This window comes from Sebastes umbrosus, chromosome 12, assembly GCF_015220745.1.
Source record: "Sebastes umbrosus isolate fSebUmb1 chromosome 12, fSebUmb1.pri, whole genome shotgun sequence".
Lineage (NCBI taxonomy): Eukaryota > Metazoa > Chordata > Actinopteri > Perciformes > Sebastidae > Sebastes > Sebastes umbrosus.
In genome coordinates this window covers 10,862,798-10,883,198 of record NC_051280.1, presented here as the reverse complement: position 1 = coordinate 10,883,198, position 20,401 = coordinate 10,862,798, and the positions used below count along the sequence as shown (strand labels likewise).

At 39.7% G+C, this 20,401-nt stretch overlaps 3 protein-coding genes across 3 annotated transcripts; 1 reads left to right on the top strand and 2 right to left on the bottom strand.

The window, feature by feature from the left end:
• Positions 1-47: 47 nt before the first annotated feature.
• Positions 48-3,195, bottom strand: LOC119499151 (anti-dorsalizing morphogenic protein). Its single transcript, XM_037788386.1, has 5 exons — positions 2,400-3,195; positions 2,158-2,294; positions 1,415-1,537; positions 1,119-1,308; positions 48-687 (listed from the first exon to the last, which is right to left on the bottom strand). The coding sequence occupies exons 1-5, from the start codon at positions 2,692-2,694 to the stop codon at positions 263-265; spliced, it is 1,170 nt and encodes a 389-aa protein (XP_037644314.1). The 5' UTR covers positions 2,695-3,195; the 3' UTR covers positions 48-262.
• Positions 3,196-4,572: 1,377 nt separating this feature from the next.
• On the bottom strand, positions 4,573-11,550 carry im:7138239 (uncharacterized protein LOC497366 homolog). Its single transcript, XM_037786304.1, has 7 exons — positions 10,436-11,550; positions 9,481-9,576; positions 9,090-9,232; positions 8,506-8,782; positions 7,238-7,419; positions 6,402-6,460; positions 4,573-4,899 (listed from the first exon to the last, which is right to left on the bottom strand). Exons 1-7 carry the CDS (start codon positions 10,485-10,487, stop codon positions 4,749-4,751), a joined length of 960 nt encoding a protein of 319 aa, XP_037642232.1. The 5' UTR covers positions 10,488-11,550; the 3' UTR covers positions 4,573-4,748.
• A 2,183-nt stretch (positions 11,551-13,733) lies between these two features.
• On the top strand, positions 13,734-19,723 carry LOC119497877 (serine/threonine-protein kinase NIM1-like). Its single transcript, XM_037786303.1, has 4 exons — positions 13,734-14,264; positions 14,412-14,687; positions 15,946-16,214; positions 17,532-19,723. Exons 1-4 carry the CDS (start codon positions 14,195-14,197, stop codon positions 18,285-18,287), a joined length of 1,371 nt encoding a protein of 456 aa, XP_037642231.1. The 5' UTR covers positions 13,734-14,194; the 3' UTR covers positions 18,288-19,723.
• The last annotated feature ends 678 nt before the right edge of the window (positions 19,724-20,401 follow it).

Here is a 20,401-nt window from a genome sequence, read left to right as displayed (position 1 = left end):
TATAATCTTTTGTTTACACAATTTATTCTGACTGTAACAATTCACAATAGAAAACATAAAATATACACATTCACATCTTTCACAGGATATCACTTCCATCACTGCCATATATTATAATTTATGGATATTTACATATATTACAACGCCACATATGGGACTCTGCACATTACTCATTAGTTGAGTTTTAAAGTCACCAAAACCCAGATTTACATAGTATTTTTTATGAACGTCTGTGCAGCCCGACATCAGTAACTAGTTGATGTCAGTGGCAGCCACAGCTTCCGGCCACCATGTCGTTATACTGTTTCAGCACCACATTCTCATCGTCGTCGAAGTAGAGCAAGTTGATGGAGAAGAGCTTGTCGGGCACACAGCACGGCGTATCGATGCCTTTGATCAGCTTTAGGGCGTTGATGATGGACTGGACGGTGGCGTGGTTGGTCGGCCTCATGTTCTGACCCAGAGGGAAGGGGCAGGAGCCTTTGCAGTGGTAAGCGTTGTAGCCCCGGGGAGACACAATCCAGCCCGACCAGCCGATCTCCTCGAAGTCGACGTAGAGGGGCTGGCGCTGGCAGGGCGAGGACGTACCTTCCTCCTCGCTGTAGTCCACGGAGCGGACGCTGCGGGAGGAGGGGCCTGACATGGGGGCCGTGGGCAGGCTGGAAGTGGCTGTAGTATCGTTTGGGTCTGGTGAGAGAAAGGAGAGCATTTTGTCAAAAACACAGTATTTATTACAGTATACAGTATGCTCTTCTGAATTGGAGCACAGCAAGTTAATTTTTCTAAATTGTTTATGTTCTTCCCTCACATTGTTCTTATACTGAAAAAAGGGTTTGGTTGTCAGCAGCCTGCTGATGAAATTATGGTTTTGGTAGCTGAGTAGCATCGGACTCGAATAACTGGTAAAATATTCGGTTTGTAAAGTATAAAATGTACAGAGATTTGTTTGAGAATGGGGGGGTTGGGGAGGCCCACGGTTTCCCTTAGGCCCCGTAATTCTTATCTACACCCCTGTTCATCAGACGTAAGACCACAGAAATATCTGAACTGTGTATTTTTACTATCACTCGGCGCAACTTGATCAATCAAATGACATCAAAGTTGACTTAAATCCTCACCTGGGCTTTCAAGAGTAGCCGAGCGGCGGCCGTCATCAGTGAAGAGGACCAACATGGGCTGTTTGCTCTGGTGGTGGTTGCGTCCTGAAGCGAAGCGGATCAGTTTCAGATCCATCTGGCTTCCTCCCAGGGTCCGAACCACCACGTGGAGCCCCACGTTGCTGCCTTCGTCTACCATCCAGGAGCGGACCTTCATGAAGAAAGTTCACATTAGTCAATTAAAACACATATAATTCAGGCAGAATTCAGCTACAGAAGTTAAAGTATGGCCTCAAAGAGAAGAAGTGGACACTTACTGCTTGTGTAATGGTGAACACTTCCCAACCAGTAGAGTGGACTGGGATAAGTCGAGAAGACAGCAGCTTCCTGTCCTGTGTGCTGTTGTTTTTGCTGGTGTCAAGCAGCTGAAAAACACTAACCTGAAGGAAACAGAAGAGATGGAGGGTTACAGTGATGTCCAAGGCAAGGCAAGCCAGCTTTATTTGTATAGCACATTTCAGCAACAGGGCAATTCAAAGTGCTTTACATAAACATTCAAGAACATTGCGACAAAGTGCAAAAGAACATTAAGACATAATTAAAACAGTTATAAAAACATAAAAACATTAAAGATTAGATAATAAAACAAGCTAAAAAATAAAAGCTAGGATAGAAGCTAAAATAGAATATAACACACAAGAGTAAAAGCTCTAGTGCAGTATAAGATCATTATCTGGTTTAATAAAAGGCAGCAGCAGCAAACAGGAAAGTTTTAAGCTTTGATTTAAAAGAACTCAGAGTTGGAGGTCCTGCAGTTTTCTGGGAGCTTGTTCCAAATAGTTGGTGCATAAACACTGAATGCTGCTTCTGCATGTTTAGTTGTGACTCTGGGGACACTAAGCAGACCTGATCCAGATGACCTGAGAGGTCTGGATGCTTCATAACATAGCAGAAGATCAGAAATGTATTTTGGCCCTAAACCATTTAGTGCTTTGTAAACCAGCAGGAGTATATTACTGGATTCACTCTAGCCTGTACTCCATTATCTAATGGTACATACCTGGCAGAAATGGTGCCTGTTGAACGTCAGCGTTGCCTGAGGTCGCAGCTTGAAGAGATGGAGCTCTGCAGTGAGAACCTTCTCAGATCTGGCAACCGAGGACAAGTTGAACCTGAACTCCACCTGTTCACTGCGCACTGCAATGGAAATCACATGATTATTAGAGAGCAGAACAAACTTCATGACTTCATTGGTTTAGAGAAGCCAGCAGCTTGCATGCATGCACTAAAATCAAACCTTACATTTGTCAAAGAAGCTGCGCACTGTGTTGCCCTCCAGAAGATACGGGTCCCTGGTCACACCGTTCACATCAGCCACCGTGTTGTACAGGTCGAGCATGTACTGAGGTGGCTGCTTGTGTCCTTGGATAGCAGGAGGGTCATCCATGCCGAAAACCTCCAAAAGTCTCTTGATGGCAGCTGATCTTACTTCCTCTGAGTCGTTGGAGAAATGGTTCTCCAGGTAGCTGCTGGTGGAAGGCCTGGCGGTGGTGGAGCACACCAGAGAGGCCAAGCTGAGCACAAACAGCACAAACATCTCTGAAGTAGTGTGAGTAGATTCCTTCCTGCGTCCTCGAAGCAGCAACTTGGAGATGGAGTGACTGCAGCCTCCTGGAAGCTCCACTTTTTATATCAGATGCTCTCCAGTGTCGCCAGAGCCTCTGCAAACAGCAGTAAAGATGCTATTTGGTCGCAAATGTAAATCACCCATCAGCGAATGTAAAGGGAGACTAATGGCTTCGTTAACAAGGTGTGAACCCAGATTGTAGGTTTTATTCAAGCCCATTGTCTCCACGTCTGGCAACAAACTCAAATAAACTCATTTCAGTCTTTTGAGAGAAAAAAAACTGTACTTATAGACCAGGGATGTTGTTGTAGTGGAATCTATTTTTTTCCTCTTATTGATCATGTTATAGCAGAATATGAAGAGAATAAAGTTGGAGCTGATCTCCTGAGGAAGTGCTCTCACCATGGGAGGTTAACTGCGCCTCAATGAATCCATTAATTTAGAATAATGGCCACAGTGTGTTAGGTGGAAACCAATTACTTGGATAAAGAGACGGGTGTCGCTGGCTACACGTCGCCAGATTTACATAACTGCTTATCCAGTTAGAGTTGGATGATCACCAAATTTGCAGTTTTTTTTTTTTTTTTAAAGAACTCTGGATTGACCTCCTGCAATGGCAGAGATGTGGTGCTACAAAAAAAAAATGTTTATCACTATTATGTAGTCATAAAATTGTTTATCATTATTATGTAGTCATAAAATTCTTTATCACTATTATATAGTTATATTATTTCTTTATATTAATCTTGTCTCTAGGTGGGGGCTTCAGATAAGCCCAGTGGGTTTTTGCCTCTTCCTGCACTGTATATTATTCATTTATTCTTTTGTTATGTTGTATAGTCTTAAATTGTGCAAAAACAACAAACAATAAACAAAAAAAGATTACTGTAACTTCAAACCAGTTAGTTCATTTTTTTTAAAATAGACACTTGTCTGTATATAATTTACAGCAGTAAATGGCATAAATAGTTCTGAATAGTGCTTTCAGTGTGAATTTCCTAAAGATTTAAGTGCAGCATATTGTACTGGTAATGGTTTGTAAACTGGAAATGTTCGGTACAGAGTTTTTATAAATTATATAATTAACTATTATAATCTGGAAACACAAAATAAATCTAATTATTCTTTAAACTTGTTTATTTTTCATTTATTCCTCAAAGCCAACTCAATTCCTTCCTAGGAAACTCAGAGATGGCGCACTGTGCCATTTGGTTACTTTGATCTTTACGCACAATTACGCACGGACAAAAGAGAGATTGCAACGAGGGAAAAAAAGTTAGTTTCCCCCCACTGTAATAAACATTTAAGAGATCAAAGTTTTCTTTGTAAATGACACCTTGGAAGCAAGTCATAAAACCTCTTCTCTTAGAAAACACAAGAGTTCTTTCACACGTTCATATCAAAATAAGGAGCTATTAACTACCTGCACGTGTTTTTTCAAAGGGACATTTGCTAAATTGGTTGGCTTTTCATGTCCTCATTTCCAGTGTGTCTTCAAAGTCTCATTTTGTCTCTTTGAATCTTTAGACCCTGATACTGATTTAAATTTATTTCAGATTTCATTGATTCATAGATTGTCTTAAAGTCTAAAAGACAATCTGTCACGCCGCCAAAACTTCTTCTTGTTTCTGTTAAATTGTTTTCTGAACTCAAAGTTTATGTACTTATTATACTAATTACATTTATATTATCATTCAAAAGAGGGATACACATTGTATTTGCTGTGTGGTAGAATGTCTTGTGTGTCATTTAAAGTTTATTTTCTTAGTAATGCACCTTTCCAAAATGATATTTAGCAGTTTAAATGTGTTGCACAGCGGTTCAATGACAAGTCCTCGCAGATTGTTGTATTAAATTTATCTACAAAATTATCATTTTTACATATATTACATATAATACAATAATACTTTAGGGTAGCAAATGTTCCAGTATTTGGTGGGGTCATCAATGAATGGGCTGTGAATTAAAACTTTTCAACTCCTGAGAAGAGATTGGCAGTAGTTTTCCAGTAGGGGGTGCAGTGTTCAGTCTTGGCAGAGGCAGGAAGTGATGGAGAGGACTGTGCGTATCTCTCCGTGCTGGTTCAGGAAGCTGTGGCTCTCGTAGCCCTGAGGAACGCAGGAGCTGGACTGTCTCTCAGCCCATAAGTGGCAGATTGCTGGATCAGATTGACTCCTGCAAAAGCAAAGTGAAAGAGCATTACAATCACTTTGTGTACTACATCAAACAACCACTTAATATGCTCTAAATATCGCCCAAAGCATCTATCTTTCAAAGAAAAATGTCAATTTAATACCTTAATTATCTACATATAGCCTACTTTTGATATGTCCAGTGACACTGGGACAGTCAACTCTAGTATGTGAGGTATTATAATGTTATATCTGACTGTCCATCAACATTTTTTTTTATTACTTTTTATTGTCCATTTCAACAAGGGTAATTCCTGTGTAGATATTTAATGGAGTTATTATGAGTCTGATCTAGAATCAGAATCAGATTAATTTGCCAAGTACATACATGCAAGGAATTTGACTCAGGTTTTACGCATCTCTCTCAAAACTCAACAGCTAGTAAGTAGCGAAAAACTGCTGATATACATGTATTACAACTGTGCAATACAGAAACTGAATCCCATGCATTAATACATGCATTAACTTCATATTAAACCCCACTGACCCCATGTTGGTGCAGTGATAACAAATTCCTGCTGGACATCCAAGATATTGTACAAAGCCCCAAAACGTGACCTTAAATTCTAGTTGAAAGCCCAAAGTTTCCAAAGATACTGAATATGTCAGGTTGAATTCAGAGGAAATGTGTCTAAAATAAGAGCATAATAAATCTTATTTGAATTTGACAGAATGGTGCGGCCATAAAAACATGAATATTTCACTCAGTGTAAACACCGTATAGCTTCAATGAAGAACTGGAACATATTGATATGTATGATAAGGGGTTTATTAAATTCAAAGACCGACATTTTTATATTTATTTGGGCACTGTTTTTCCTCCAGCCATAAAATTAAAGTCCAGGTATAAGAGCCATATTAAGAATTGACGACATGTGTTCATTGATCTAGTAGCAAAAATGTTGAAATGCTCCTTTAGTTATACTACTGACTACTTCATAGTCAATAGCTCTCAGTTATGGTTAATCAGTCTGTGGAGCAAGACAGTTTTTTTACCGGTGTACCAAGTTGAGCTCAGAGGGAATCTTGTAACTTTATTTTGTTCTGGGTAAACTTTTTAAATGGAGGTATATACTAACTCTGAAGATTGTTTTTGTGTCAAGATTATTGCCAATACACAGACTGTAACAGTAGTGGTAATGTGGATTACCGGGCAGAGAGAAAATTGCTGCTATACAGCGATATGATGAGGAGACTATACGGTACATTAGGAATGTGAACCTCTTATTCTTTCTTCTTTTCATATACTTAAGATAAACTGATATTACACTGTCAGAAGTCTGCCACAATCTCAAAATAAAGCATACACCTACTGCTTTATTTTGAGAATGTGGCAGATTTCGAACAGAGGGACATTTGGTGCAGGAATGAAATGAGGACAACATGCTGAGGGCAGAACGTGTCAGAGCTCACAGGCAATTGTTATGAGAGGGTGTGTGTGTGTGTGTGTGTGTGTGTGTGTGTAGCAGCTGTGTTCATGCTTACCTGAGAAGGCATCGGTTTCCTGTAGTGCAGCCTCCCAAACATCTGCCCACATCTATTTCCTGTGGAGAATTAGCAACACAGAGAGAGGGCAATCAGCTCACAGCTGGTCACACATATTGACCCAGTAGCGTCGGGGCCCAGCTGCCGTTTAGCAAGTTAACTGCTTTGATTCGACACCTGCAGGGGCCATTTGTGTTTGCGCTGCGCTCGCACCTTTGGTGCTGAGGAACAGAGCAGATGACCAACTGTGTCCAGGAATTCAAGTTAAATCTAATCTAAGTCATTTATCAGGTAAAGTCTGATGTTAAAATCCCAAATAAGTATTTTGATCTTTGTGGGATTGAGAGTGTTGTGGATAAACTTCGTAGTAAAGTGTGGCTTTTGTGAATGGTATACACTTAAGAGAGAATAATGAGGCTAAATCCTTATTTTCAACATGGCCAGTAGAGCAGTTTAAATCAGGTTTTAATTTCCTGAATAAAGTTGAGCTGGGACTCCAATCTGCTATACTATCATGTGTATTGTCAACACAGCCTGCATATCCAGCCAGTGGATTAGCTTGATTAAGTGCTGACTTCCACACATGTGTCTGATGAATAAAGATACTTCATTACTGTCTGGCACCCAACCAGACCTCCGTTTCCTCTCAACTTGACTACAAAAGATAGTGTGAAACCACCAGCATCACAACTGAATCCCTCTTCTAGTGTTAAGTATGCCATGCTCATCAAAGAAGAGAAAGGATTCAAATATATATTTTCTCTTGCGGACAAACAAGATGATTTATTAGAACTAGAAATACAACATTTTAGTGATAGTTTAGAGTGTACACTTACTTTGAGCCTCTCCTCTTTGACTCCACCTTCATGGTGGACTATTTCATAGTAATACTCCACGTATGGGACCCTGTAGCAGCTTTCCTTCAGCTCACAGGCCGCCACGGTCTGGATGACGTCCACTTTGTTGGGGGTTTCCACCAAGGCTGAGTCAAACTTAGTGGGGACACAGGAGAACCCCTCTGTGAAGGATTAACACAAGTTAGAGTTATATGGGCTCAATTATAATCTGTGATCCACATGAAAATAAACAGATAGCAACATTTAAAACACAGGATTAGCTTTGTGAATACTCATTAATGGGTCTTTTAATACACTAGTCCAGTGGTTCCCAAGCTCATCCACATCAAGGACCCCTAAACTGACACAAATAACACCACGGACCCCTATTTGATTAGATTTTTTTCCACCACCCCCCCCCCCCCCCCCCCCCCACCCCCCATCTGATAGGATTTTTGCTTTCAGATGTTTTATTACAGAAAGTGTATGAAACCGATGATGACCAAACTAGTCATACATTCTGTCATTGTATTATTTATGGATGTAATTATAGTGAAAGTAAATGATTCCCCCTTTTGCTGCCCCGGGAACCCCCTCAAGGACCCCACTTTGAAAACCTCTGCACTAAACAAAAACTTTATAAGTTGTATTGTGTTCTGGGGCTGTTAAAGAATAATATATACCAGTAATATTTGGAAAAGAGACCTATAAAAATGAAGATACTGTATTTCATCACTAAATCAAACATTTGTATCATATGTGCAGCTAAAAAAAAGTAAGGTAAGGTTTAATTTTATCAGCATAGTGAATTATAGTGAATCCAATGCAGGGTTGCTTTGACTATGGGCCAGCAGTGAATACTAATATAACTCAAGTACATGCTGTTATAATGTTTTACTTACACCATAAACATACTGTTGAATGTGTATCAATACATTAACACAGTGGCACTGAACCCTTTACAACTAGTTTTAAAGGTTGGTGTGCACTAAAATAAAGAGGTTAACTTTATTTGTGCATAAAATCTAAATTGAGTGAAGGCAGTGAAAAGTTATTTAATTCCTTGCATCGTTTTTATCCCCTTTTTGTTTTAAATGTGCAAATTGACCAACTTACACCATATTTGTGCAGTTTTGTTCAATGTTTCTATCTGTGGTGGGAACTTCTCATCTCTCAGTCTGTCATTTTTGTCATTTGCTAAGCTGCTCTCTGTTCAGTTTCATTCATATTGTTGTTAGACAGGTAGACACACACACACACACACACACCTGGTGAGCCCTTGGACCTGGAGCATCCTCCCACGTCGATGACGGTCTCGTACGGTGTCTCGGAGTAGTAGGTCCTCAGCGCTGGGACCCGGATGCACTGAGTCAGTTTGATGTCACACTGGCACTCCTCCACCACCTCCACCTGCCGGGCTCCCTCCAGCAGCAGCAGCCGGTCCACACGCATCCCGGTCGGCTCACACACCTGGGTCATCCCGCAGGAGGGCAGCTGGTCCAGCGGCTCAGGGACCTCTGACGCTGCAGGTCTGCGAGTCCTCATCTTTTAGTAAGAGAAACGATTAGTTTGGTTCAGACATGTCACACCATGTCTCTGTGTGCATGGTGCAAAACATATTTGGAGATATGGTGTTTTTTTTTTACAATGCGTTTTATTGCTGCAGTTTCTCATCAAAACTTATCTTAGCCTGCAAAAATATGAATAATGCTTTTTAATAATAGCCTCAAATGTGTGCTTCAGTTCTAACTTTATTTACATTATAAAGTAAAGAAAGGCCTGTTGGAGTTTCAGCAGGACAATTTATCATAAAGTTATACAGCGCGCCCTTGTGGCCATGTGGGGAACTTACTTTCTTGCTCCTGAGAAATTCCAGCATTGAGGAATGTTTGGAGTATTCCTGCTGTGCTGCTTCATGTGATGATGGCCTGGAGGCTCCTCCACAGTGAGACCTGCACATTCCCACATCAACACTGACAGGACTCCCAGAGATGTCTGTGGAGAGAGAGAGAGAGAGAAAGAGAGAGAGAGAGAGAGAGAGAGAGAGAGACACATATAATCAATTTTATGTCTCACAGCAAGGGGGATTATTATCATAAGGATTATTATTATTCATCTCAGTTGCTTTTAAAATTCTCAATCCGTTTATAAAATAATTTCTTCTGTTAGAGGATCATGCATTTCATGGCAAATTAAAAGACGTGCACATTTACTGATGGAAGAAACATGCGGTGGTGCTTTACCTTGTCCAATGTAGACAAAGTGGCTCTGTCTTTTGCAGCACAGTCTCTGTGTGAACAGGTTTCTGTGATCTATGTGTTTGCTCAACACGCCGGTCACTAGAAAACATAACACAAACAATCAGGGAGTTAACACTGTTATCCTTTTACTTGATGTAGAGTAAGCATACTCTTTCTTTATGATGATTTAAGAAGTTATATTTTCCAAGATGAGCATATTAGAATCCATGAGATCACAATAGTTAACACACAAGTTAAACATGGGACACAAAATAGTGCAGGAATACATTTTCTTCAAGGTCATTTTGTTAATGAAAAGCATGAATTAGGAGTTATTTAGGCTCAGACAGGTATATGAATGTTTAATACATTAGCGTTCCAAGAAGAACTTTTTATTTTAAAATAATATTTAGGCTATATCATGCATTATTATTATTCATCTTTACATTTTCATTTTGGATGTGTATAAAAAAACTCAACTTTGTTTATATAAGACCTTTTATACAATCATGCAGCCCAAAGTGCTTCACAGAGCCAGATTAAAAAAGCACAGACAAAAAAACAAACAAAAAATAGACACACAAAAAGTCAATATTTAGTTAAATGGAAAGTGAATTGATCCCCCCTTGCTGTGGAGCATCACACCCTCTTCTGCACTCATGTTTACCAGTCATATCATGAGGGATTAGCAAGTATATCTGAGCAGATTGGTGCCAAGTCAAGTCACTTTTATTTGTGTAGCCCAATATCACAAATCACAAATTGCCTCGGGGCTTTACAATCCGTACAGGATACGACACCCTCTGTCCTTGACAGTATGACTCTCTCATCGGATGAAGAAAAACTCCCCAAAAAAACCCTTTTAACAGGGAAAAAAATGTGTCAGTCCAGTTAGTGAATAGCTGCTTCTATACATGTCCCAGCAGCAGCAGAATAGAAGAGAGCAAACAGTACTTACAGGTCAGGTGGAGGGCACACAGGAGGAGAAGGAATGGCCGGGGTACATCCATGGCTACAGTCCCAATCTGCTCCTCAGCTGCCAGATAGTGTCCCTCTGCTCACTGGTGCCTCTGATATTTATATGGGATCAAGCTTCAGCCCCAAATGTCACCTGAAAACAAGCTCTCAGAGTGGTGTGGGGTCAAATAATCAAATTTCCATGCTGAATGTGTTGTGGGTTGGAGTTTGTGGGGCCACTTCAAAGGAAGTCTCTGCAGCTTTTCTGTTTCTGCCGCGAGGGACCCAGCGACTCGAGTGTGTCGACCGGCCCGAGCTCACCCTAATGAAGTGCTTAAGTAGCCTTGGGCCATTAAAGCGTCGCTCATTCTAAGGCATTAATCATCTTTTATCTCAGGGGGAAGGTGTTTAGCACCTCTGACTTAAAACAAAACCCGGCCCAAACACATAAACAGGATCAGCGTGGGGGCCTGAGCCTCCCCTCCAGAAAACTCCAGCACCTTTGTGTTTATTCAACATGACACCAAATGGCCAGGCCTCTCAGAGCGGCCAGCATCTTTTTCCCTCTTCAGAGGAAAGAGCTAAGATTAAGCATTAGAATAACATGTATTCAGACATGTCAACCTCTGTTTATGTGTAACATTTTTGAGTTAAAATGGAAACTTAACTAAGAACAAGGTATACTGGCAAAAAGGCCCAGAATACACCTCAAATAAATACATCTAAAAGGGAACCTAAATACTGTTTTGTTCCTTTTTCAGACACATCATGTTCTAAAAAGTCTCATTTGACTGATTCTCCATTCTGATCTTAATAAGGTGTTAGTCATTCTTTGAAGTGTTGATGTGATCCCCTCATTTTCACCGGGATCGACGGATCATCGTCCAGAGAGCCGTCAGCACTCAGACACCTTGATTAAGGTGACGCCTTCAACAGTTTCAATTGTTGATTCCTTTCAGTTACAACAAATCTTATTGAACTGAAACATAATCCGGGTAAAACCCAGATTAAGTCTTACTTGATTTAATTATGTAGATGATATGTTGTCAGAAAACCTTGAAACTCTATAAAGATGACCACAGTTGTTTTTCAAACTTAAAGGGCACTTAAGGAGGGGGTCCACAAAACTGTAATGTTATTTACATTATTTACCACTGTGTGGTTTGTTTTGTAAAATGGGAAACTTTCACTTTTTAATAAGAATGAACCAATATGATCACAGAGGTCAGAGGTTAACAACAAGAGACTTTGATAATGAGACTCACAACTCAAATAAAATTAAATGCTGTGTTGTTTCTCAAGCTTTTCATTGTGTCACACAACCTTCCTCAGCAGATAAAGTTTGCCCAGTTGTCATAGAATTGTAGATGAACAATTTACGGACTTGAAAAATGGAAATGTAAACACGTACAATTCCCTGACAACTGGGCGAAATTCCTCTGTTGAGGAAGATCGTGTGATACAACCGAAAGCTCCAGGGCAGTTAATACTAATGGACATGGTGGGGAGATTGTTTTGCAATCTGCTGTTTCCAAGGTCAAGAATTATGTTTTTTTAAACTCTTAAGAATCTTAAAGTCAACACCCTCTCTATTAAAATACTTTTATTTTTCCTTGGTGGACATTAAATGGAAGATTTGGGGATGCAGTTTTTTTTTTTCACTTGCCCAGTCGAGAAAGTGGGTCAGAAATCTAATGCCCAAATTAAACTTTTACTTGCCCCTATACAAATAGTTTTATTTATTAGCGGTTATCAAATAATAATCGGTACTGCGCATGTGCAACCCTCAACAGAGATGAAAAGGAAGCGAGATGGCTCACTCCTTAGCTACTTCCATCATCAGCTCCGGAAAAAACAATGTGTTTAATTATTTTTTAACTAGCCCGACGTGGCATTTTATTTGGCCCGGGATGTAAATCTTTTTTTTTTTTTTTTTAATAAATATAATATTATATTATATAAAATCTGTGTCACTTACTGTCCATAGCATGGTTTAGCTGATAAATCTCCAAGACTTTCAACTGTCTTACTCCTCTTTATTCTTTAGTCTGGTACTCAGGGAGTGGCATCTTCTTTTTCCTGTAAATTAGGTCAAGCTTTTCATAACCTAGCCGTGATAGGGGACTAGTGTTGGCTCATGGGGGATTTCATGTTGGGTGTCTGTAACTTTTAGAGTACGGTCTAGACCTGCTCTATATGAAAAGTGTCTCGAGATAACTTCTGTTATGATTTGATGCTACAGTATATAAAAATGAATTAAATTGAATATAGTGAAAATGCCCCCTCTTTTACAAACACACCAGTTTGAATGCAACCTCTCTCTCCTCTCTCCAGTAAACCTTTCCTCAGCGCAATCCCAAAATCCATTTCAACGCTGCACGTGCAGAGATGATCACTGAGGAGGTGATTGGATTATATACTGGGACATGCAGCTTATGCATTATGACTTTCAGACGAGCACCGTGTCCAGTCTGGGTAGCAGAGGTTAGCTGGAGTGACTGCTAGCAGACGGTTTGTCCTGGTGTCTGTCTGGTGTCATGGTCAGTGTCTGGGTCGCTGTGTAACCATGTAACCATGTAACCATGTAACTGTGTTGCTCGGTCAGTAGGCCACAATCGCAGACGCTCTACGTTCACTTCCTTTAGCTCTTGGTTGTGAGGGTGAAGTTGCATTCTTTGCTATCGCAGGGCTGTAATAAACCCCTATACCTACCTGTTTACGTTCATAATGATAATTTGGGGGGAGTGGCTTTGGAGGGAGGCCAATTTGGCGACTTTCTCACTATATTTAGCGACTTTTGGAGCTAGTGCTGCTAGCTACTTTCACTGGAAAAGAGTTGACAACACTCATACCTGCCGACCTTCCTAATTTTCCTGGTAGACTCACGTTTTTCATTGCCCAAATTGGGCATTGGGCCCAATTAATGGCCAAATTATTCTGTTTTCTTTCCTGATAATTAAAGGTAAAGTTAGAAGTTTAACATAAAAATGCTGTTGCAGTGTACTTATTATTTAGTTATTTTCATTCTTTAAAAGTCACCATAGTGCAGGAAGTCTCTTAAACTCAAATTGTCCTGGGGGAGTACCCCCAGAAACCCCGCTTTAGTTTTGAAATCCTCCCTATTTTTAAGTAAGTATGACAACACTGGACTCGATTTTTAGTTGGATAACTTTTGTAATCTAGCATACTCTCAACAGTACCTGCCCTAGCTTTAAATGTTCTGACCACAGGGAACTGAACCACTTTAACTGTAGTCATAATCTTTCCTCAGTCCCTTGACCCCTAACAGTGATGATGGTCATAACGTAGAGATAATCCCATCAATGTCCTGTTCAAGCACCTGCATCAGGTGCTGTGTTCAAATCTGGGGTTTAAAGAAGCCTCTGTACTCTGTAAATCCTGTCTATTGTCTGTCTGCATGGGAGGAGTCCAACACTCTGGGATTATAGGGTGTCATGCAGCAGTTCTGGATTATACAGCAGGAGACAATACTGCAGCATAGGGAGACAGCAGGCGGAAAAGAGCAGTGGTCCTACAACAGCATCTGGATATCTGAGAAACATCACCTTTGGGCATTTTTCCTGATGCATGCATATGGTTTTGAATTCACATCATGCTGCTCACGAAATTTCCGATCATCACTTTTTTCCTTCAGTTTTGTGGAAATTTGTTTTCTCTGTAATTTACCACCTTTTTGTGTTCTAAAATCTTCAAGAAGTCGGATTAAAACAGAAAGTAGAGCACCTTCTTGTGAGAAATCATGTATTTGCACAGCGGAAATAATGCCATCAACACAGAGAGGAGTAAGAAGAACATAAAAGGGAAAACATGTGAGTACAAACACATTGCTAAATTTAAATTGTAGGATGTTATTATTTAGCTGGATTTAATTATATTGAAGGCAATATGTAAATAATAGTTTCAAGCATGCTTACATACATTGCTGTTGCATCCCTTGATTCCTTTCTCTTTCTCAGGGGCTCACTTGAAGACAACCCCACATCAAGAGGAGATCTTCACCCCGACGTCCCCAAAGATGGGGAAAAAGGTGGAGACAAAGGAGAACACGGCAGAGGAGAAGGAGGCGATGAAGCTCACTGCGTTTGGGAAGGCCTTTTACGATCTGACCCATTCAGAGAGGGTGATGAATGATCTGACATTTGGACGGCGGGTGGGGCTTTACGAGCTGAGAGGAGAGATCGGCTCCGGAAACTTCTCCCAGGTTAAATTGGGGATACATGACCTGACCAAAGGTGAGATGCTTTCTGATGTTATTAAAGTGTCCCATAAATGTGTCAAAGTCATGATAAGTTGGTCAGAGAAAGGCCATACATCTCATATCTCTCCCCAGGTAAAACATTTGAAGCACCACTGCAAACACTGCCAATAAAAGTGGGTCATGTTAGCTGTTTCAGATAATTTGTCACTTACTTCCAAGGTTTAAGTACTTTTTCATTAAGTGTTTATATATTATGAGAGATTTGTAACATTTCGGGGGATCTATTAGCAGAAATGAAATATAATATCCATAACAATGTTTTCATTAGTGTACAATCACCTGAAACTAAGAATCATTGTATTTTTGTTAGCTTAGAATGAGCCCTTCATACCGGCAACTCATAGGGAAACACAGTACCTCGCATAGAGAAGCACATCTTCAAATTTAGAAGTTTGTCAGAGTATCCTAAAAATTATTTTTATAAAATGTAATAAATGTCACCGGAGTCTTCAACAAGCTGCTAGCTTGACAGATGTGAGTTTATGTTCATTATGATAATATTGAGGAAGTGCCTTTGGAGGGAGGCCTGAAGGGACGGACTGTCAGTGTTGCTGTCTTGGAAACTTTCTCTCTCGATTTTGTGACTTTTGGAGCTAGCACTGCAAGCTACTTTCATTGGAAAAGAGTTGGCAACACTGGGTTTTACTCTTGCTGGTTTCTCAACATTACCAACCCTAGCTTTAACTAAGCTATGTAGGCATAAAAGGATATGACAATCTACAAGACTGCTTTGGAGAGTGTATACAGGATTGCTGATTTGCAATGGTGGAAAAACAAAATTATGATGTTGTTCTGAGGTTTTCTTCTACATGGTTTACACAAGGAAACTTATATTAAGATTCAGATGCTTCTCTGTGAGATGACTTGTTACCTGATTCACATATTGAGAACTCCTGTTCAGACATCCAGATTAATTTAATGGAGGAGACTTTAGTCAGCTCAGCTCAACATATTACACAATGCAAATCCAGTCTGGGTCATTCCAGATGTCAGAAGACATCCACTAATCCCTACTGTCTTCGGCCTTCACAGCCAGCAGCACGTGTGCAACATACTGATCCTGATAGACAGACATTCTGTAGGAACTGATAAAAAGGCATAAATCAAAACATAAAGGAAAAGCAACAGTTCATAACATAAGGAAGGGTGAATAATAGTAAAAGGCAGAGATAAAATGTAAAGTGTGTGTATTCATTGTGGCCTCACTGTACATATCTGTCATCATCTGATAGAAAGAGTTGCAGTGAAGATCCTGGATAAAGTGCGTCTGGGCAAGCGATCGCAAGCGCTTTTCGCCTCAGAAATCTCTTGTATGGAGAAGCTATCTCACCCCAACATCGTCCGCCTGTATGAGGTGGTGGAGACATTCAAGAGGCTCTACCTGGTGATGGAGTATGCCAGCGGAGGAGAGCTGTTCACCCGTATCAGCACCAGGGGGCGCCTTTCAGACTTGGAGAGCAAGCTTGTGTTTTCGCAGGTCCTGTCTGCAGTCAAATACATGGTAAGTCTTTGAGTGAACATTGTGAGAAATACATTTTGCTGTAAAATGAGAGAGGAGATTGTCATTGCAGAATATTAAAACAGCAAAATGCTTTTTAAACTTCAGAGACCCACAATAAACCCGTTTATGTAATTTTTAGGAGGAGGACAGGGGCTCAGTACTGTGTGTCAAGTTCTAGTCAAAAATCTGAAATAAACATGAATTAATTAATGAATGAATGAATTCAAATTCATTGTGAAAATGTATAAGGTCTTGGAGCATTATGATCGAGGTATATGATGGCAGTTGTTGCAGCAATTTTTTGGGTTGATACCATTTGTTACACAGATTTAGTGCTAAATTTAATCATATTTTACCATTCAAAAATTGATAATGTGCTGTGGTTTGGTATCAAACACTTCTGACATTTGGAGATTTCTGCAAGGATTGCATTTTTCGGCGATTGGATGGCGAGCGCTTCTGTTCTTGAAAATGCTCAGAAACCCCTTTATTGTCAATCTACCTAGGAAAGCCACCCATCTTCTCTAGGTCTCTAGTTTGTGGCTGTAAAGTTTCATCAGGCTGTGATTATCCTAGAGGTCACAGCAGATCATTTTATAGATTTAATACAATGAAATGGCTATTATGTGGAATAAAATCATCACACATGAATACAGTTTGGGCTCATTAGATCCACAAGAGTCTCAGCTTTACAGTGAAACTCAATTTATGTAATTCCAGACTGTTTAGGGAGCCCAGTATGCAGAAAATTTCAAACACATAATTTTTAGAATAGGTGAAAATAACACATCTATACTGCATGCAAAAAAATGCATGTTTTTTTGCCCCAAACTGCATGTGATGATCATAAAGTGGGCATGTCTGTAAAGGGGAGACTCGTGGGTACCCATAGAACCCATTTTCTTTCATATATCTTGAGGTCAGAGGTCAAGGGACACCTGTGAAAATGGCCATGCCAGTTTTTTTTTTTGTTTTTTTTTATCTTTGGAGCGTTACTGAACCTCCTTCCCGACAAGCTAGTTTCATATGATATCTGCACTATTTTCACTCTAGCTCTAAAACTGAACCTGCTACAGCCTCTGAAAGACAGTAAAGTCGATCGGGGTTGCCCGCGATCCTGCGGGTCTCAGGGGGTTAAAGGACAGGACATAATTTTAAGATACATTTAAGATACCTAATATCTCAAGAATACTCATGAATACAGCTTTTCTTGTGACTTTGTGTATATAGGTTCCCATACCTTAAATCAACTGTGCAGGAGAGCTGATTGACTCTCTAATGCCTAAAACATTTCTCTATTTTTCTCTCTTTTCCCAGCATGCCAATAATATTGTCCACAGGGACCTGAAGGCTGAGAACATCTTCTACACCAACACCTACTGCATTAAAGTGGGTGACTTTGGCTTCAGCACATCTTGCTGCCCCAGCGATGTCCTTCACACGTTCTGTGGCTCTCCACCGTATGCAGCCCCTGAGCTGTTCAAAGAGAAAGGTTACACTGGTCAATATGTAGATATGTGGGCACTGGGTGTCTTGCTTTACTTCATGGTGACGGCCACTATGCCATTCAAAGCTACTAACACGGGCAGGCTTAGGTGTTGTATCCTGCAGGGCTCCTATGCCATTCCTCAATATGTACCCGGATCATGCAAGGAGATCATTACGGGCCTCCTGAGGCAGATTCCCGTGGACCGCCTCACTATAGAGCAGATCACGGACAGCGACTGGATGAGAGGTATCGAATACCCCGAGGCCTACGTAGCTTGTCGCCCTACACCCTACCACCTAGTCGAGCCTTCCCACATCCTCAGCTCAGATGAACTGAATGTGAAGGCAGCGCTGGAGGATCTTGGCATCACCAAAGTCCATCTCCTCAACAGCAGCCTGGACTTGAAAAGCCCCGTTACTGGAGCTTACCGGATTCTGCTACACCGCATCCAAAAGAGGAGGTCGGTGGAAGCTGTGGGCTACCACCAGACCTGCACCAAAGAGTCCAAGAACAGACTCACATGGAGAGCAGGCTCAGATAACCTGCTAAACACACACCACTCTGTAGTCTGTATTATCATGTAGTTTAGTTTCTTAAAAGAGTAGTTCAACATTTTAGGAAATATACTTATTTGCCGTTGGTGCTAGTTGGTGTATTTTTGATCTTTGGAGAGAGCCAGGCTGGCTGTTTACCTCTTCTTCAAGTCTTTCTGCTAAGCTAAGCTAAATGGAAGGATATCGTTTTTGTTTAGTTTCAGTTTACGACCGTAGTTTTCACTGCTTATTTTTGTATTAGTTTCAGTTTTAGTTTACAATAATAACCCTGCTTCTGACACCAGCTTCATACTTCAGTTCTTTTCATCTAAATCATGGAAAGAGGGAGAATAAACATATCTCCCAATATGTTGAACTATTCCTTTAATAGTTTATCTTTGGTTTCAGCAAGGTTAAATGGGCAGAACCTGATTTTGAATGGCTCTCATGCTGTGGAAGTACATTGATGATAAATGATTTGCTGTCACGCTAATGCAGGTCACTGTGAATGAAAGCGTAGACCCTTTGGCAAACTCTGTGACCATACTTGGCACTCTGTTGTCCATTACAAAAACATCCAACGTTTTTATAGAGTTAAGCCAACTGAGCATGAAAGACGTTTCGTATGAGTACTGATGACGACCCAGAGATTCCTCTTTCAGTGAGACCACAGGAATGTGGAAACATCAAAACCATGTTTTTTATAAATGAGAGAAATGTCAATCAGAAAAAGGTTAATTTTAGAAAATACATTTTAGTATATATATATATATGTATATATATCTTTTTCGATCCTTTATAATTTTCAGTGATACATTTCCATAAATTCTGAAAGGAAATATTTTTTAGAAAGAAACGTGAAAAGTTGACCTATCAGTACAATAACCTTTCAATAAATAATAATAAATTAGCAGGAAGAGAGGTTATTAATTTTTTCTGCCAGTTATGCGTTTTTCTAAAATAATTCAATGGATTCCATTGGGTTTTCATTTTTCTTTCTTGCCTGTTTATTTCAAAGAAAATACATGATTAATATTGTAGACATAATAATGTGGAACTTCCCTAAAATGTCCTGACAGATCTTTCATACAAAGGGGTGTGTGGAGTTAATATCTGAAAGCAAATGATTTGTGTCTATTTTATTTCTGCAAAATTGTGATTTTTTTTGCTCTTGTATCTTGTTTTATATTATATGTATAGTATTTTTCATTTTAAAATTATAAAAATAAGCGTATAAATGTAAATATCTTCATTTTTGATCTCAAGACATTTCTTGAAACCTGTGATAAACTGAATGTAACATTGACCTTTAAGAATGACAAACAACTCACCACATTCATTAGAGTTATAAAATACATGGTCACATGTTAGCACAATATAATAATATCGTTATTTATGATCCTGCAATTACAATAAAAAGAACACAGCTGTTTTAGGTTAAACAGTGCAAAATGTTGGACCAATAAATATGATGTTATTTTCAAATAGCTTTGTGGTGTGCAATGCTTGACGACTGCTTTCATCTTTCTTTCTTTCTTTCCTGCTCTTTCTACGCTCTCGTAAAAGTCATGATTTATAATTCCAGCATATGTGTCAGTCTTCTACACCAAACTTGTACAGACTTCTGTTGACATATTTCAGAGTGGTTTAAGTTATGGTGGTGGCAGAGATTCAACATTTGGAAACAAGTCTGTTCGAGGACTTTTCACATTTTTCTCTGCTTTCTGGTCTATATTTGCTTAACCCGCTGAGGCCCACAATAGACCCATTTTTGTCTTTTTTAGGGGGTTACAGGGAGATCAGCACTGTGTGTGAATTTGTTTTAGTCATAAATGAGAAATAACAGGAATGAATGAATGAATTATTAAATTATTAAATTATTAAAAATAAATTGTGAAAGTGTATCAGGGTTTAGAACATTATGATAGAAGTGGATGATGGCCATCCCCATGCTCTATAATGTCTCATAAGTTGTTGCAGCAATTTTGGGGTTGATACCATTTGTTACACAGATTTGGAGCTAAACTTAATTATCTTTTACCACTCGAGAATGAATAAAAATGATCAATAATCTCCCCAAAATACCACATTAAGACACCAAGACCTTGAGGAACTCCATAGAAAAAGCCATGCTGTGATTTGGTATCAAAAACTTTTGACATTTG

Coding starts and splice junctions, on each gene's coding strand:
- LOC119499151 (XM_037788386.1), bottom strand. CDS start 2,694: ATGTTTGTGCTGTTTGTGCTCAGCTTGGCCTCTCTGGTGTGCTCCACC. Junction 2,295..2,399: donor GCGCAGCTTCTTTGACAAAT/GTAAGGTTTGAT, acceptor TTTCCATTGCAG/TGCGCAGTGAACAGGTGGAG. Junction 1,309..1,414: donor TGTTCACCATTACACAAGCA/GTAAGTGTCCAC, acceptor TTCTTCATGAAG/GTCCGCTCCTGGATGGTAGA.
- im:7138239 (XM_037786304.1), bottom strand. CDS start 10,487: ATGGATGTACCCCGGCCATTCCTTCTCCTCCTGTGTGCCCTCCACCTG. Junction 7,420..8,505: donor CAGGTCCAAGGGCTCACCAG/GTGTGTGTGTGT, acceptor AATCCTTCACAG/AGGGGTTCTCCTGTGTCCCC. Junction 4,900..6,401: donor GGAAACCGATGCCTTCTCAG/GTAAGCATGAAC, acceptor TTGCTTTTGCAG/GAGTCAATCTGATCCAGCAA.
- LOC119497877 (XM_037786303.1), top strand. CDS start 14,195: ATGTATTTGCACAGCGGAAATAATGCCATCAACACAGAGAGGAGTAAG. Junction 14,265..14,411: donor GAACATAAAAGGGAAAACAT/GTGAGTACAAAC, acceptor TCTCTTTCTCAG/GGGCTCACTTGAAGACAACC. Junction 14,688..15,945: donor GATACATGACCTGACCAAAG/GTGAGATGCTTT, acceptor ATCATCTGATAG/AAAGAGTTGCAGTGAAGATC.